The sequence below is a fragment of the Dermacentor silvarum genome, chromosome 2 (genome assembly GCF_013339745.2).
Source record: "Dermacentor silvarum isolate Dsil-2018 chromosome 2, BIME_Dsil_1.4, whole genome shotgun sequence".
Classification (NCBI taxonomy): domain Eukaryota; kingdom Metazoa; phylum Arthropoda; class Arachnida; order Ixodida; family Ixodidae; genus Dermacentor; species Dermacentor silvarum.
The window spans coordinates 23848116-23865103 of record NC_051155.1 but is presented as its reverse complement, the minus strand read 5'-3'; the positions used below and the strand labels follow the sequence as shown (position 1 = coordinate 23865103).

Here is a 16988-nt window from a genome sequence, read left to right as displayed (position 1 = left end):
TCTAGGCTCCTTACGCTAGAAGCACGAGTGAAACAGGCACGTTCAAAATTTCTTTATCAACTCCTGCATAATGATTTCAAGATTGACATTTCAAATTACATTTCTTATTCTCAAGCACGACCTACCAGGCACAAACATACAAATGCTTTAGTATATAAATGTAACAATGATGTGTTTAAATATTATTTTTTTACGGTTGCCATCCGTGAATGGAATATGTTAGCGCCTCTCACCACTAACGCTGAGTCACTGTGTGAGTCTGAATTGAAAATTGAAAAAAATTTCCTAGCATGTTAAAATTGCTAGTGCTATTATTCGATCATGCAAACCAGCATGCATGTACTTGTACCTTGTGTATGTAGTCGTGCATGCAGCGTAGAATGTATAAATTGCCATTTTTCTATCATGAAAATTAGCATGTATTTGATTGGTGTATATATTATGTAGTGTAAATTGCCTATGTGTAAAGTGCAAAGTTGATGTTATACATTTTATGTATAATACATGTTATACATGTATTGCTTGATCGTTGACGTGATGAGCGTTCTTTGTTTCTGTACATATATATATTCCCACCTTCTATGGTCTCAGTAGAGACGGGCAGTATTGTAATAATAAATAAATAAATAAATAAATAAATAAATAAATAAATAAATAAATAAATAAATAAATGAGCAATTAAGTTTCATATCTACGTGTGCGGTTAGGATTGCACCAGAGATCGTTAAACACATAGATTTAAAGGGTTGGTTCTCCGAAAGTACTTCCACAGAAATTCCGATTTCTTTGTCTAGTTTTCTGACGTCGGTTAATAAACCCGCCATTTAGAAGCAATGTAGCTGAGCGGGTATAGAAACTGCGGCAGAAGATACACAGCGCGTGAATGACCAACTTAGGTCGGAACCTAAAAGAAAATTTTCGCGACGACCTGTCTCAGGCGGGAAAAGATACGAATATGGCTGCAAAAAAGTTGCTTGAGTTATCAGTTTTGGACGCACACTCCGTGAATTTTTGCCGGCTGTAGATATATTTTGGCTGTCTTCGCCATTCAAAGATAAAGGTTAGTCATGAGGGCTATTTTGTATTATAGGTTGTTGTTTTATTCATCTTGCGTATTTCTGTGAGTAAGGCCCGCAATACCCCGTCCCAATGGTGTTAGTCACGCTATGGTGGATGCTCTTTTTAAAATAATTAATTCATTTCCCCCCTAAAAATTTACCTTTGATACATGTCAATTCATTTTATTTTATTTGGGAAGCCTGTAATACTTTGGTGCGTCAGGCAGGGCTTTATATTGTCACGTAGTAGTGACGATGAAGCAAACAGTCGTAAAACTGGGAATGACGAAACTGATTCTTTATTGGGCGAACCTGTGCCCACAAAAGCAAGTTACACTTGAAGCACAACGATAGCGGCGAACACAGTCGGCGATCGTCGAAATCTGATCAGCGGCGAAACGCGTCGGCTTTTATACCTGAGTCATCGAAGGTTCCAGATTAATCCCTGATGCCCGCGTGTCTTCCAGAAAGTTCTAGACAATTCGCGTCACTCATACAATCAGATTACATGGGCTTCGGTGACCACAGACGACGGATAGAAGCATTGATAACGTCCGAGAAGCTTCCAATGCAGGCGCGTCCTGCGCCGAGCGATAACGTTTAACATTTGTCAGCCAATGTTGAAAGCGGCCACCGGTGAAAGATAAACATGTGTACGTGTCAATACCCTCCCCTTAAAAAGCATCGTCCCGATGCTACAAACACGAAAGCGAAAACAAAACCATGCGTAATAAACAAAATAACAAAAAACAATAACAAAGTAACAAAGTACCTAAGTTTGTCAGCGGGCGTAGAAAGGCTTAAGACGCACCACGTGGATGACTTCAGGTCGTGCCCGGCGCCGCTGTGATTGCGAAATGCCGTCTGGCACGACCTCATAGTCCAGTGCGCCAATACGTCGGGTGATCTTATATGGTCCGAAATAGCGACGTAACAGCTTCTCGCTAAGTCCTCGTCGGCGTATCGGAGTCCAGACCCAAACACGGTCGCCGGGCTGGTACTCGACGTAGCGTCGTCGAAGGTTGTAGTGTCGGCTGTCGGTCCTCTGCTGGTTCTTGATGCGCAGTCGGGCGAGCTGTCGACCTTCTTCGGCACGCTGCAAATAGGTGGCAACGTCGAGCTTTTCTTCGTCGGTGACGTCCGGTAGCATGGCGTCAAGCGTCGTTGCCGGGTTCCTTCCGTAGACCAGGTTGAACGGCGCCATGTGCGTCGTTTCTTGCACGGCCGTGTTGTATGCGAAGGTCACGTACGGAAGGATGGCATCCCACGTCTTGTGTTCGACGTCGACGTACATTGCCAGCATATCGGCGATGGTCTTATTTAGGCGCTCGGTGAGGCCATTCGTCTGCGGGTGGTAGGCGGTGGTCCGGCGATGGCTTGTGTGGCTGTATCGCAGGATGGCTTGAGTTAGTTCTGCCGTAAAGGCAGTACCTCTGTCGGTGATGAGGACTTCTGGGGCACCGTGACGCAGGCGGATGTTCTCAACGATGAATCGGGCTACCTCGGCAGCACTGCCTTTGGGCAAGGCTTTTGTTTCGGCGTAGCGGGTGAGGTAGTCCGTAGCTACGACGATCCATTTATTCCCGGACGTCAACGTCGGAAAAGGCCCCAGTAAGTCCATCCCAATCTGCTGGAACGGTCGGCGAGGTGGCTCGATCGGCTGTAGAAGTCCGGCTGGCCTTGTCGGCGGTGTTTTGCGTCGCTGACAGTCTCGGCATGTCCTTACGTAATGGGCGACGTCGGCAGAGAGGCGAGGCCAGTAGTATTTTTCTTGTATCCTCGCGAGCGTGCGGGAAAAACCGAGGTGTCCAGCCGTTGGGTCGTCATGGAGAGCTTGCAGAACCTCTGGACGCAATGCTGAGGGTACCACGAGGAGGTAGTTGGCTCGGAGAGGCGAGAAGTTCTTCTTTAGGAGAATGTCGTTTTGCAAGAAAAACGACGCCAATCCTCGCCTGAACACCTTCGGCACAGTGACGGTCTTGCCTTCCAGGTAATCTACAAGGTTCCTTAGTTCCGGGTCGGCTCGCTGTTGTTCGGCGAATTCGTCGGCACTGATGGGTCCCAAGAAAGTGTCGTCATCCTGGTCATCCTGTGGCGGCGGTTCGACGGGGGCGCGAGACAAGCAGTCGGCGTCAGAGTGCTTTCGCCCGGACTTGTAAACGACGGTGATGTCGAATGCTTGAAGTCTCAGACTCCATCGTGCGAGGCGACCTGAAGGATCCTTCAAGTTAGCTAGCCAACACAAGGCGTGGTGGTCGCTCACAACTTTGAAGGGCCTGCCATAGAGGTAGGGGCGAAACTTTGATGTAGCCCAGATGATGGCGAGGCACTCCTTTTCTGTTGTGGAATAATTTGATTCCGCCTTCGATAGCGACCGGCTAGCGTAACTTACAACCCTTTCTAGTCCGTCAGTCCTCTGCACAAGCACGGCGCCGAGTCCTACGCTGCTTGCGTCGGTGTGGACTTCGGTATCGGCGTTTTCGTCGAAATGCGCAAGGATGGGCGGCGATTGTAGGCGTCGCTTCAGTTCTTGAAATGCTTCGATTTGCGGCGTCTCCCACTTGAACTCGACGTCGGCCTTCGTGAGGTACGTCAGTGGCTCGGCGATCCGTGAAAAATCCTTGACGAAGCGCCTGTAATAGGCGCACAGGCCAAGAAATCTACGCACTGCCTTCTTGTCGGCGGGCGGAGGAAAGTCAGTGATGGCCGCCGTTTTCTGTGGGTCAGGGCACACTCCAGACTTGTTGATGACATGGCCCAAAACAAGAGCTCCTCGTATGCGAAGCGCCACTTTTCTGGCTTCAACGTGAGTCCGGAGGTCTTGATAGCTTGAAGAACTGTTTCAAGGCGCCGCAGGTGTTCTTCGAAGCTTGAGGCAAACACAACGACGTCGTCCAAATACACGAGGCAAGTCTGCCACTTCAAGCCTGCCAGTACTGTATCCATGACGCGTTGGAAAGTCGCAGGTGCCGAGCAAAGACCAAACGGCATGACCTTGAACTCGAACAGTCCGTCTGGTGTTATAAAGGCAGTCTTCTCCCGGTCCCTCTCGTCGACTTCGATTTGCCAGTAGCCGGTTTTGAGGTCCATCGACGAAAAATACTTTGCGTTGTAGAGTCGATCCAAGGCGTCGTCAATCCGTGGGAGGGGGTATACGTCCTTCTTCGTGATCTTGTTGAGGCGACGATAATCGACGCAGAAACGTAGGGTTCCATCCTTCTTCTTCACTAACACCACGGGGGACGCCCACGGACTCTTGGACGGCTGGATGATGTCGTCGCGTAACATTTCGTCGACTTGTTGCCTTATGGCCTCGCGTTCGCGCGCCGAAACTCGGTACGGGCTCTGACGGAGTGGGCGGACATTTTCGTCCGTTATGATGCGGTGCTTGGCGACAGGGGTTTGTCGAACTTTTGACGACGACGCGAAGCAGTCCTTGTATTGCAGGAGCAGAGCTTTTAGTTGTTCTTTCCTATGCCTGGGAAGGTTCTGATTGACGTCGAAAGTTGGTTCAGGTACTATAGTCGTCGTTGCAGGTGCACTGGAATCCGTGAAGGCGAAAGCACTGCTGGCTTGTACTATTTCGTCGATGTAGGCGACCGTGGTGCCTTTGTTCATGTGCTTGTATTCGGGGCTGAAGTTTGTGAGCATCACCCTTGCTTTCCCTGCACGTAGCTCAGCTATGCCTCTAGCGACGCAAATTTCACGGTCGAGCAGTAAGTGATGATCGCCCTCGATGACGCCCTCCATGTCTGCAGGCACTTCGGTACCGACGGAAATCATTACGCTGGAGCGAGGCGGAACGGTGACTTGTTCTTCTAGCACATTCAAGGCATGGTAACTGATGTCTGTATCCGGTGGTATCGCGTTGTGCGTTGAAAGCGTTACCGACTTGGACCTTAAGTCGATGACTGCACCGTGTTGGTTTAGAAAGTCCATGCCTAGGATGACATCCCTGGAGCAGTGCTGCAGGATTACGAAGCTCGCCGGGTAAGTGCGGTTGTTCACAGTGACTCGTGCTGTGCAGATTCCAGCCGGCGTTATTAGGTGGCCTCCCGCTGTACGGATATCGGGTCCTTGCCAGGCAGTCTTCACCTTCTTCAACTTGGCGGCGAACGGGCCACTGAAGACGGAATAGTCGGCTCCAGTGTCGACGAGAGCAGTGACGTGATGACCATCGATTAGCACGTCTAAGTCCGTAGACCGTCGTCTGGCGTTGCGGTTAAGTCGTGGCGTCGGATCACGGCTGCGTCGGCTTGCTCCGCTGCTGCTACGTCGCGTCGGTAGGTCTTCTTTCGGCGGCGAAGTGTTGTCGTTAGGGCTCTTGCCAGGCGGTGTGCTGATACCTCGTCGTGGTGATTCGCGAATCTTCTTCGTCGGCGGCGGAGGATCTTCGGTATTGCGTCGTACAGCAACCGCACCTCCATCGGTTGCTGCCTTTAGTTTCCCGGGTAAGGACTGGGAGATCGGCCCCGAGTGGGACCGGTGTACTGACGGCGATGGGGCGAGATGTAGCGGCCTGGTGACGGCGAGCGTGAGGGTCGTCGTGGTTGCCACTGAGCTCCGGCGAGGTAGTCGGCGATGTCACGTGGTCGCTCGCCAAGCTGTGGACGTGGCGCGTTGACGGCGAACCCTCGTAGGCCCATCTCGCGGTATGGGCATCGGCGGTAGACATGGCCGGCTTCCCCGCAGTGATAGCAGAGCGGGCGGTGGTCGGGGGCGCGCCAAATCTCCGTTTTTCTCGGGTAGCTGCGCTGGGCGACGGGCGGGCGTGCTGGCTGCGGCGGCGGCGCTGGGCGACGGAATTGCGGCGTTACGGGGCCCTGGCGCGAGCGCGGAGGGGGGCCTTGACGACGGGCGACGGCGGCGTATGTCATCGCTTCCGGCTGGGGTTGCGGCGATTCGGGAAGTCCTAGCGATTGCTGGATTTCCTCCCGCACGATATCGGCGATGGAAGCAACTTGAGGCTGCGACGACGGTAGCAACTTCCGCAGCTCTTCGCGTACTATCGCCCTGATGGTGTCTCGTAGGTCGTCGGAAAGTCCTTGGACCTCGGCGTAGTGTGGCGTCGAACGGCGATTGTATTGCCGGTTGCGCATGTCCAGTGCTTTCTCGATCGTCGTAGCCTCCGAGAGAAAGTCTTGGACTGTTGTTGGTGGATTCCGTACCAGTCCGGCGAATAGCTCCTGCTTAACTCCCCGCATGAGCAAGCGAACTTTCTTGTCTTCGGGCATAGCTGGATCGGCGTGCCGGAACAATCGAGTCATTTCTTCAGTGTACATACCGATGCCCTCATTCGGGAGCTGTACACGGTTTTCCAGCAAGGCTGCAGCTCTTTCTTTACGGACGACGCTCGTGAAGGTGTCCAGGAAGGCGGCTCGGAAGAGGTCCCAGGTTGTTAGTGAACGTTCCCTATTCTCGAACCAGGTTCTGGCGCCATCTTCAAGAGAGAAGTAAACATGGCGCAGCTTTTCGTCGCAGTCCCACTTGTTGAACGTAGCGACCCGGTCGTATGCCTCCAGCCAGCTTTCGGCGTCTTCACATGGCGAACCGCGGAAAGTCGGCGGCTCCCTGGATTGTTGCATCACGACCGCAGATGTTTGCACAGGGGCTGTCATGGTAGCTGCTGCCGAGGTCATGACTTTTGTCCTCTTGGTCTTCTCAGGTAGGGGTTCGTACTCCGGTGGCAGGTTCAGTAGCCTGCGACTAGCTCGCTGGTCGGGGTAGGCGTCGACGTCTTCTAGACGGTGTGGGCTTGGCTCACGGCTGGACGGGGGGGTCCGGTACAAGGTAAAGCACCTCCGGTAAAAGGTCCGGTAAAGGTCCGGTAAAAGCACCTCCACCAGATGTCACGTAGTAGTGACGTTGAAGCAAACAGTCGTAAAACTGGGAATGACGAAACTGATTCTTTATTGGGCGAACCTGTGCCCACAAAAGCAAGTTACACTTGAAGCACAACGATAGCGGCGAACACAGTCGGCGATCGTCGAAATCTGATCAGCGGCGAAACGCGTCGGCTTTTATACCTGAGTCATCGAAGGTTCCAGATTAATCCCTGATGCCCGCGTGTCTTCCAGAAAGTTCTAGACAATTCGCGTCGCTCATACAATCAGATTACATGGGCTTCGGTGACCACAGACGACGGATAGAAGCATTGATAACGTCCGAGAAGCTTCCAATGCAGGCGCGTCCTGCGCCGAGCGATAACGTTTAACATTTGTCAGCCAATGTTGAAAGCGGCCACCGGTGAAAGATAAACATGTGTACGTGTCAAATATTAATGGGAAAGCAACATATGGCTCAGGAAACGGAAAATCCGGCGGCGTGGCTGGAGATGGTACGGAAAATTCGCGTGGTCACAGAGGCAGATCGCGCGCCAGGTGATGCTTTTATTGGTGGAAGGGCACGCGACTCCACGTGCGCTTCCGCCAATTAGAGGAGTTGCTCCGATGGACGGACAAGTCACGTGGTCACATAGACACACCGGTGGCCGGTCTATAGTGCCGCGCGTCGCGGCGCTGCCAGTCGGTGCGGTGTAGAGTTACTGTATATGCTACCAAAGGTAGCATATACATACCATATACAGTAACTCTAGTGCGGTGATTTCGGTGAGCGCTGTCGTACGCTCCGATAGACGAACCTTCGAATTCTCAGTCAGTAGCTGCTCCCGGCTCCCTTGGATGTCCAGCCGAATACGCGAAAGAGGCCGTCGCAATTCTTTCGCATTCATCCACATAGGGATACCTAAGTGCTCGTGATTTTGCTTCTTTAAGTAATTTATATTTGGCCAACACCAATTTTCCGTTCAGTGTATTATTGCTGTGCTGCGTAATTACTAATTGTAAACATTGTTACAGCATGAGTTGCTATAGCATTAACCCTGAGGCCACGTAATCGCTGTCTCGCAGACGAGGACCGCGTGGCGCGGGAGCTGCGGTGGCAGGTGCGCGTGCTGTGCTGGGTGATGACGCAGCCGCGCAACCACGTCAAGAAAGCGCGCCACGTGAAGGCCACGTGGGGCCGCCGCTGCAACACGCTGCTCTTCATGAGCTCGCAGGCGGACTCGCAACTGCCTGCGGTGGCGCTGAACGTGACGGAGTCACGGAACCACCTATGGGCCAAGACCAAGGCGGCGTTCGACTACGTGGCGCTGCACCACCTGCGCGACCACGACTGGTTCCTCAAGGCGGACGACGACACGTACGTGGTGGTGGAGAACCTGCGATACTTCCTGCGCGACAAGAACGCCTCGCAGGCCGTGTACTACGGATGCCGGTTCAAGCCGTACGTCAAGCAGGGCTACATGAGCGGCGGCGCGGGCTACGTGCTCAGCCGCGAGGCGCTGCGCCGGCTCGCCCGCCGGCGGCCGCAGGACGGCTGCCGCGCCGACGCCGGCGGTGCCGAGGACGTCGAGATGGGGCGCTGCCTGCAGCGGTTGGGCGTGGCCGCGGGTGACTCGAGGGACGCGGCAGGCAGGGGCCGCTTCTTCCCGCTGGTGCCCGAGAGCCACTTGATACCCGGACAGATGCCCAAGGACTTCTGGCTCTGGTCGTACGCCTACTACCCCATCAAGGAGGTTCGTGCCCACGAAAGCTGTCCATGCAGCTACTTGTCGCAGGTTGTTGTACCCTGCCGCTTTTCGACCATTTGCACGGTCCATAATCGGAAACTGTTAAATGTACCGCCGAAATTTGTGAATAATTTCGATTTCAGGAATCTGCATGAAACGGGGCTTCAAGAGCAACGGCTCTCTAATGGTCCTCATTAGAGTATTGCCATGGAGAAAGTGCAAACACTACCACACCGAACGATATCTCTTCTATTTTTCTGCATTTGCCTTGCTTGTAGCTGTTATTTATAACTTTGTGGATTGTTGCCAAACAAATCGTCATTTGAACTTGCTGTGCTGAGCCTCTCTCGCTAATGGGCTTGTGGATATGCCTGTTCAACTTAAGCTTGCTTTACTAATTCATATAATGTGCATTATTCTTACGTAATAGCCTTTTTTTTCTATAACACAATGTTTCAGTGTCAACATTTACTTCCTACAGTTAATCTATGGATAAAATTCATACATGACATATGTTCACAGGGAGATAGAGTTTTGAAATGATTGAAAGGTGGTCAAACAGAAGATGTCTTAGAAGATGACAGTTTTGACAAAGGATTTCTATTTGTCAGGCCTGATGAACACAAGTCACTTTGTCAGACCGTTGTTTCCAAAAAATATGTCTTGTTCTACTAGTTGATTATGTTGGGTGAATGCCACAGAATAATGTACCGAAAGAAACATGTAGCAAATTTATGTTTACACAATACTGTCGTAAATTCCTTGCAAAAATGTGCCAGTTGTACTCAAGAAACATACCTCATTTGGATGCATTGTAGCTTGTTGTGGTAATGGTATTTGTTTTTTTACTTAGAACATGCTGCAATCTGAACTCTGAGCACCATGCAGGAGGAATGACAAAAGTAATTGACAAGATAACTTCAAATAATATACAAAAAATATAAGTAGTAAAAACATAGTTCAGCAAGTAAGCACACTATAATAATATACAAGATGTGTCTGCAAAGATTTTAACCAACTTTTAAAAATCACGTGTAACAGATAGCACATTTCTAATCCTTGAGCTCGATTTCTCAAACAGGTGGACAATACTTGCACAAGAAATCTAAATACATATTGGGCTAGTTAACAAAATATCACTAATTAACTTTTTAATGAATCACTTTAAGGCACTTATTGCAATTTACGAATTGTAGCCGGAGAGTTCGCAGGCCGATTTCTCAAACAGGCGGACATTACTTGCACGAAAAATCTAAATACATATTGGGCTAGTTAACAAAAGATCACTAATTACCTTTTTAATGAATCACTTTAAGGCAGTTATTGCAATTTACGAATTCTAGCCGGAGAGTTCGCAGGCATATCAACTTTGAGCAAATTTTCAGGATGACACCAGTTTCGAAATATAATACCCAAAGTTGGTGACGAAATACATAGGCGTCTCAGTTACTTTTGTGCATCAATGCATAAAATGACATTTTCTTTTAAAAGGGGAGCAGCAGGGCATTTTTACCTCAAGTTTGACTGGGCATATCTCGAAACCGGTGCCATCTTTAGTATTCGCTCCTAGTGGATATGCCTTGAAAACTGACTGGCTACAGCTTGCAAATGGCAATATATACCATAAATTAATTAAGCCAAAGATAATTACTGTTTTGTTTGCTAATTAGTCGATTATGCATTTTGATTTTTCACGCGAGTAATGTCCGCTTCTTCGAGCGCTCCAGCTCAAGGACTAAATCGCGTTAATAACCACAGGTGATCTTAAAGATTGCTTAAAATGTTTGCAGAAACACCTGGTATATACATGGTAAAAGTCAGTGCAGCACACCAAAGCATGACTAGTCAAGTACATTCATATGCATTGTGGTATTGACAACCATCATAGTTGGTATGATATGGTCGTGAACAGAAAGATACATAATTTTCAATATTAGGTCTATGCTTTTCACAAAATGCTGCAGGTGGTAATGCATTTTATTCATTAATAGTCTGAGAAAAAATGAATGCATGAAAAGTTTAGTGCACGATAAATAAGGTTCGAGGTTGTGAGCATGTCTGTCTAATTTGTCTAGAAATTGAGTTTCAGGACTAATGCGACCAAACTGCGGCCTAGTAATTTCTCTTTTTTATTGGAAAAAGGGGGATATTGTTAGTGGCCATAAGCGCTGATGGTGATTCACTCCTTTCGTAAGCATTGAAAATGAAAAAGACAGTTTTTTGTTGCATCGTCTCAGGATTTCTAATGTTTTTTGTATTTTTAGATGTGGATCCTAAACGGCACTTGCATATTCCAATTTTGCTCTTATTAAAGCATTATAGGCAAATAGTTTGATATCTGATGGTGCTGTTTTTAGTTTGTGCCGCAAGAAACTGAGCTTTTACAGCGGAGTTGTTACACGCTAGTTTCCAGCGGATCGCTGTGTGCATAGACCAAGCGCCTATACCAAAAACGGCGTAGCCTTGATACAAAGCAAAAGCGTATTGCCGGTGTGCCCCAGCTGCATTTAATAGCCAATGAGTGTGTCTCTTTGGATGGTGATGTCACCCACAGCATAGGCATGTTATCTCAGTTGCGTTCCGGCCGTGTAATGGGTAGGCCACATATTGTGCGGACTGAGGAAGAACAGCATGCCTACGAAGGACAGCGTGCCTAAGGAGAATGACGGCGTGAGCAGAATCGCGAAGACGGCAGGAGTGTGCCAACGTCTCCTGCTGCCTTCATGCCCATTCCCGCTCAAGCATCATTACCAGAACCCACGGCCATCTACCATAGTGACCACAAAGCTGTAGTCACCTTAGTGACAAAATAATAGAGGGTAGAAAATGACAACTCATGTAGTATGTGTCTTTATTTAAATCAATATAGTTTATCATCGTATATACAGCTGCGCTGGTCATCCACCTTCACAGAGTGGAATATCACTGAGCTATTTTGATGCAGATGAGCAGGTTTTATTAATATGGCTCGACCATATATATGTTATGTCATTTGTAATAGCAACACCTAAATATTTGTATTCATCGATCTCTATCAGAGGAGAATTGTTAAATGAATGCGTATGATTAAGAGGACATTTATTATTTGTAATAAGCATGAAGATGGGTTTGTCACTACGGCATGCAAGTTATTTTGCAGGCATTGCTGGCTGTTCTGGATAAGAATGGTTTTAAAAAGCATGCAGTCATCTGCAAAAACTCGTATAATTGCTTCTGACGTATCTATCAATGTAACATTGTCATTTGTATAGACTACAAAAAGGACAGGTCCCAGAACACTGCCCTGTACTTTGGTGTCTGAAGGACATCTGTTTAGCCTAATCTGATCATGTCGAATCTTTTGCAGGGCATGGACTGCTGCAGCGACACAGCCATTTCATTCCATTACGTCAGCCCCAACATGATGTACGTCATGGAGTACCTTGTTTACCACCTGCGACCATATGGCATAGACACCAGTATACGTCCAAAAGCACCAATCAGCCAGAAAGCTACCAACAGGACTAGTGTGCCGTGATAGGCTGGAACTTTTCATGCTGAGCATTCTGCGCTGCCTCACAGTGCCATCAGCGACATTCTTCAGTGATGGTACACTTGTGTGCTAAATGAGCAGAGAACAGTCAGCAATGTGTGCCTGACCTGTGACAACATTGCATTCCATAGGCACATGCCAAGTTGTTGTGGTTGCCATGCAGCCTGTGTGCATAACACCACACGTAGCACCACAGCTTTATCCAAATGGGTCATCAGTGATGCATTGAACTGTGGCATTCTTTGGTGCTGCTGATATTCACCTGGTGTGATTTGCCGATGGGAGAACTGCCGACAATGGGAATATAGTAGAAATAGAGTAAGTAAATGCAAGTGAAGGGTTCTTAGTGCCCACCTCAGTACTTGAGTGTGTGTAATCTAATCCGTAGTTCTAGCATTTCACTGTTTCAATGCCTCCATGTAATGTTGAAATGTCACAGGAGAGGTTGTGTTGCACAGATAGTCACTCATGGTAGACATACTAGTAGCAAAGTGCCATACCTATGCAAAGGTCACCAGTATGATGGAAGGTGAAAAGCAAGTGATTAGTGTGATTTCCCCTAGAAATCATGACAGAAGGCTTCAGTCACTCAGTGTAACAAAAAAATTATTCTTGAACGAAATATATATTCCCATCAAGCTAGCTCATCATCATTTAAGGATTATCATTTTATTATTTGATTTGAAAACATATATACACTTGACAGAAAAGGGAAAGCAAGGAGCAGGCTGGCAACTGCTCCTGGAAGGGGCACAATGCCTGCCAACTAAGGACACAACTGCAAGTACAGGAGTTCTAAATTTTGCAGCACTCGGGCTGGCAAGCTGATCCTGTGAGTGGCCCCTAATGTGTTAAAAATGTTGCAATTGCAATCATATCAGAAAATTATAGGGCTCAGCAACTGAAGAATTTAATTTAGTACAGTGCTACCAAAAGTTATCCTTCACACTATTTCCCTTTGCCAGCTAGCTATGCAGGTATAATTATCAATTATGTTCTTTTTCAAAATGGAAAAGCGAATTTTGCGAGCAACTATTTCACGCCCATTGCTTTGTGCATAAAATGATAATGAATCTCATAGATTCTGGAAATGTGACCTAAATCTCCTACCATCAATAACCACCATCATCAGAAGTGTGCTACAGGTGTTAGCAATGGAAGAAGGTCTCATATGTAGGGATACATCCTATTAGCAAAAGTTTTTTTGCGTCTCTGACTACTAATTCAGTCAACCGCCACAAACCCAGTGAATCTCAGCTTTACTTGAATAAACATCCAAAACTGAATCTGTGGCCGAATTCACAAAGCCTTTTCTTGCCAAGTGCTGTGTTCCGTTGGCCAGCTGCCTTTGGTAACATGTCCAACATGGCCATTGGGTGGCATTTGCTCTTATGAACAGTTCTAACATAACTTTTCTGTAACTATAGGCCCCAATATTTAGATCTGCAAAATTTCCCTTAGGAGGCTCAAGCTTCTGCAAAAGTTTTGTGTAGCTGTCTCATTTAACCAGACATTCATGACATGCAGTTTTTTTAATAATGACGTAAATAACTTAGAGATATATTTATGTTAAGGTATAGCTAGAATTTTAAAGCATGTGTTGATGGCTGCAGGTATGGAGATAGAATGTGGCATTCATTGTTCACTTGTCTTTGGAGTCTGACTGCTTGATGTATGTTTCAAACTATTCTTTGCAAAACATAGCCATCAGTGCACTTAACTGTGCATATTCCCTCTTAGGTTTGGAGTGCATTTTAGCTACTCACATTAGTCTTTATTCTTTTTCTTTTGGCTTGCCATCAAGTGAACAGCTCTGATTGCATAAAATCGTCTACTTTGCCATCGGTGCTGTGGCAGTGTAAGTTTATACGTGTGTAAGAATTAGATGGACCAAAAGACAACTTTAAATATTTTATCACATTCACTTCAACATTCCTTGGCTTTCGGGAAGCAGTCATATGTCTTTTGAAATTCTTGCTTATGTTTTATGTTTTTTGTGAGATAAGACAGTGACAGATTTACCGTATAAAGCAGAATATTAGTCGAGATTTTTTCCAAGAAAGAAGCAGCTAAAACAAAAGTCACTCCTCATTTTATATAGTGATCTTTATAGCACATTGTGAGGCATCATATGGCCAAGTCAAGGTCAGGAGTCAACCTATATTCTGGTTTATACACTACTTTCTCCAGCTGCTATTGGTTGTTCGTGGTGTTTTAAATAATAAGCTTTAGAGGCCTTATAAAATATGGCATCTTGGTCAGGTTATTAAGTATATAATGTAGTTTGTGTACACAGCTCTGCACAGTTGTTGCACTGTGGTGCATATTTTGGTTGTGCATAATCAGGCTAATTGCTTAACGCTTATGCCAGCACGGCACAAATAATTAATAAGTTCTCACGTTTGGTACTGCTAGCTTCAATGTGCTTGTTTCTTATCTGAAACAATGACAGCTATTGCTTTCTACCATTTTTGTGACTTTGCATATAGCACATATGAAGCACCCTTTTAAAAACAGTGAGGCACACTTTCAGGCACATGATTTTTGCGACAGTCACGGGCATATCAGTCTGCTCATTTGCATCCCACGGCCCACATTCCCTGCCTGACATCACTAATTTTGGAGATTATGGCCTTACATCAGCATGGCTGCCATGCACTTTACAGCCAGTACTCAGGTAATGGCACCAGCAAATGGGTTGAGACAAGTATAGAGGCCTAGTCATGCTTGATGTGCCATCAGTTGCCCTAACTGATGATATTTGTCCCTTAGTTTGCTAGTGTATGTACTCTCATAGAAAGTGTCATGTGAGGCCACGAGAGCCCTCAATGCTTGCAAGGCTACTATTTTTGCCTGCAGTGGTGAGAATGTATATGAGCATCTTGAGGTCTAATCAAATAGTGTTCCTCACCACTAGGACAATGTATGTCCACATCGGTGGCAAGCTAGTCTTGTGCATCAGGGAAGAAGCAGTGCTTGCAGTTAAAAAGTGCTTGCTTCTGGTAAGTAGTATGGCAGTCCAGTTATCAGAAACATTCCACGATGACCTTTCACATTGTCAGGATGACTGCAGGCTTTTTAGAAGAAAGTATAGTCATTTGCTTATGCCACCGCGTGTACTTATGTTTGCTGTGAATGTGGTTCCTGTTGTGACATGTTCAGTGATGTATTACCTATGCGATGTTTTGTTCAATTCATAGTATCTTGTGAGTCTGATTAAACAATATCACCATACTTGTAACAGAGAAGACCTCCTGTCAAAGTTATTTCAGCAGGCCAACCATTAGTATGCACAATTTCATTGCAACAAGTGCATTCGTAAAGTTCATGATGTGGGCGAGGTGTGAGTACTTGCTGCATGCAGAAGTGTATTTATGTTTAGAGGATAATCATGGAATATTAACCTCAGAAGTATAATTAATACGATTTTAGGAGAATTTGATCATAAATACAAGATATTCCACCATGTTAAAGAATATTACAGGGGAGACTTGATGTCGGGTTCTAATCTGGCTTTAACGAATGCAAAAAATATTAACAGTGTACAAATGTACACGTTTGTGTGAGTGAACCTAGAAATGAAAATTGTTACAAAAGTGGACTTATACAATAACCTTTCTATATTATCAATTAGTTTTCTTTTTACCTGTGTACTTACAAGGATCACAGAAAGATTGTTTTTCTTAATGCCCAATAGTGTTTTACATCAAGCAGGTGCACGTTGAGTTTTTTAAGACAAGTGATTGTGTGAATGTGAATAAAGTGTGCGTGTGTCTGAAAAGTTTACTTTACTTGCCGTCTGCATTTTCATTGTGCTGGCAGGAACCTGTTTTCATATTTTCTCTGTCCTGCAGCAACATCTTGTAATCATACCTTTTTGCTGAAAAGCTAGTTGACTTTATGCTGTCTCTTAATTTACTGAGACAGTCTTTCTCGCTAGTTTGTGGAAAACGGAAGAAAGTAGCCCAATTTATAACAAGAAAGCGTGATAGTGTACAGAACCTTTCGGTTCACTGCAATCTCTGGAGAACCTGCACAACTTTTGTGGTATCACAGGCATTCTAATTGTGTGTGTTTGACACAAGTAACTCATTTTGTTTTCTTGTTCTAATACTGTAAGAACACTAACTGTGATTGTAGCTAAGAAAGTTTATTTGCATTTCATATTATTTATGACCATATGTATTCGACATTTATTTCTTGAGTCATGCATTGAAGTCCGACAGCGTTCACTGGCTCGCACTTTCATTTCTGAGTCTGTTTTGGTAAGAAACATTACGTTTATCCTGAGTCGAGCAGAGGCGGTACTACTGAAACAGCTCCAGACCGGATCGCTACAAAACCAGGGACTGATGCATCGCATGTACCCTGAGTCATACCCGACCGATAAGTGTAGGGTCTGCCGGAGGGAGATGGCAGGTCACACGCACATCTTCTGGAACTGCATCAAAAATCCAGATGAAGCAAGATCAAGAAAATCTCGCCGCGGCTCCAGGCAGCCGCGAAGAGCTACGACCAAGACCAACAGCCCTGGGCCGTCCAGCAGGTCCTCTGGGCGCTCGAATGGCAGGGACCCAGGGAGCCGGCAACGGCGAGCGGAGACCCGCGCCGAGTAAAGGCAACCTCGTAGACGACGTAGGCCCTCGTCGGAGCGCTCGAGCGCCCAACTGCAGGTACAAAGAAAGTTTGCTCCAATCCAATTCAATCGCGTTTATCGCCACATGGAAGTAAAAGCCAAAAGTAAGTCTCTGCTATTCATAGGCAGTCGGTTTTCAATCGCTACTGCCAAAAAAATAATTCTGGGGTTTTACGTGCCAAAGCCACGATC

At 46.8% G+C, this 16988-nt stretch overlaps 1 protein-coding gene across 6 annotated transcripts in view; it reads left to right on the top strand.

Moving 5' to 3' along the window:
* LOC119441364 (glycoprotein-N-acetylgalactosamine 3-beta-galactosyltransferase 1) overlaps positions 1-15946 on the top strand; it is a 131385-nt gene extending 115439 nt beyond the window's left edge. For all 6 annotated transcript variants that reach the window (XM_049661189.1, XM_037705976.2, XM_037705975.2 and 3 more), the window contains exons 4-5: positions 7967-8634; positions 11975-15946. In XM_049661189.1, coding sequence (XP_049517146.1) covers positions 7967-8634; positions 11975-12145 — 839 coding nt within the window. In that variant the 3' untranslated portion in view covers positions 12146-15946. The remainder of the gene's footprint in view (positions 1-7966; positions 8635-11974) is intronic.
* The last annotated feature ends 1042 nt before the right edge of the window (positions 15947-16988 follow it).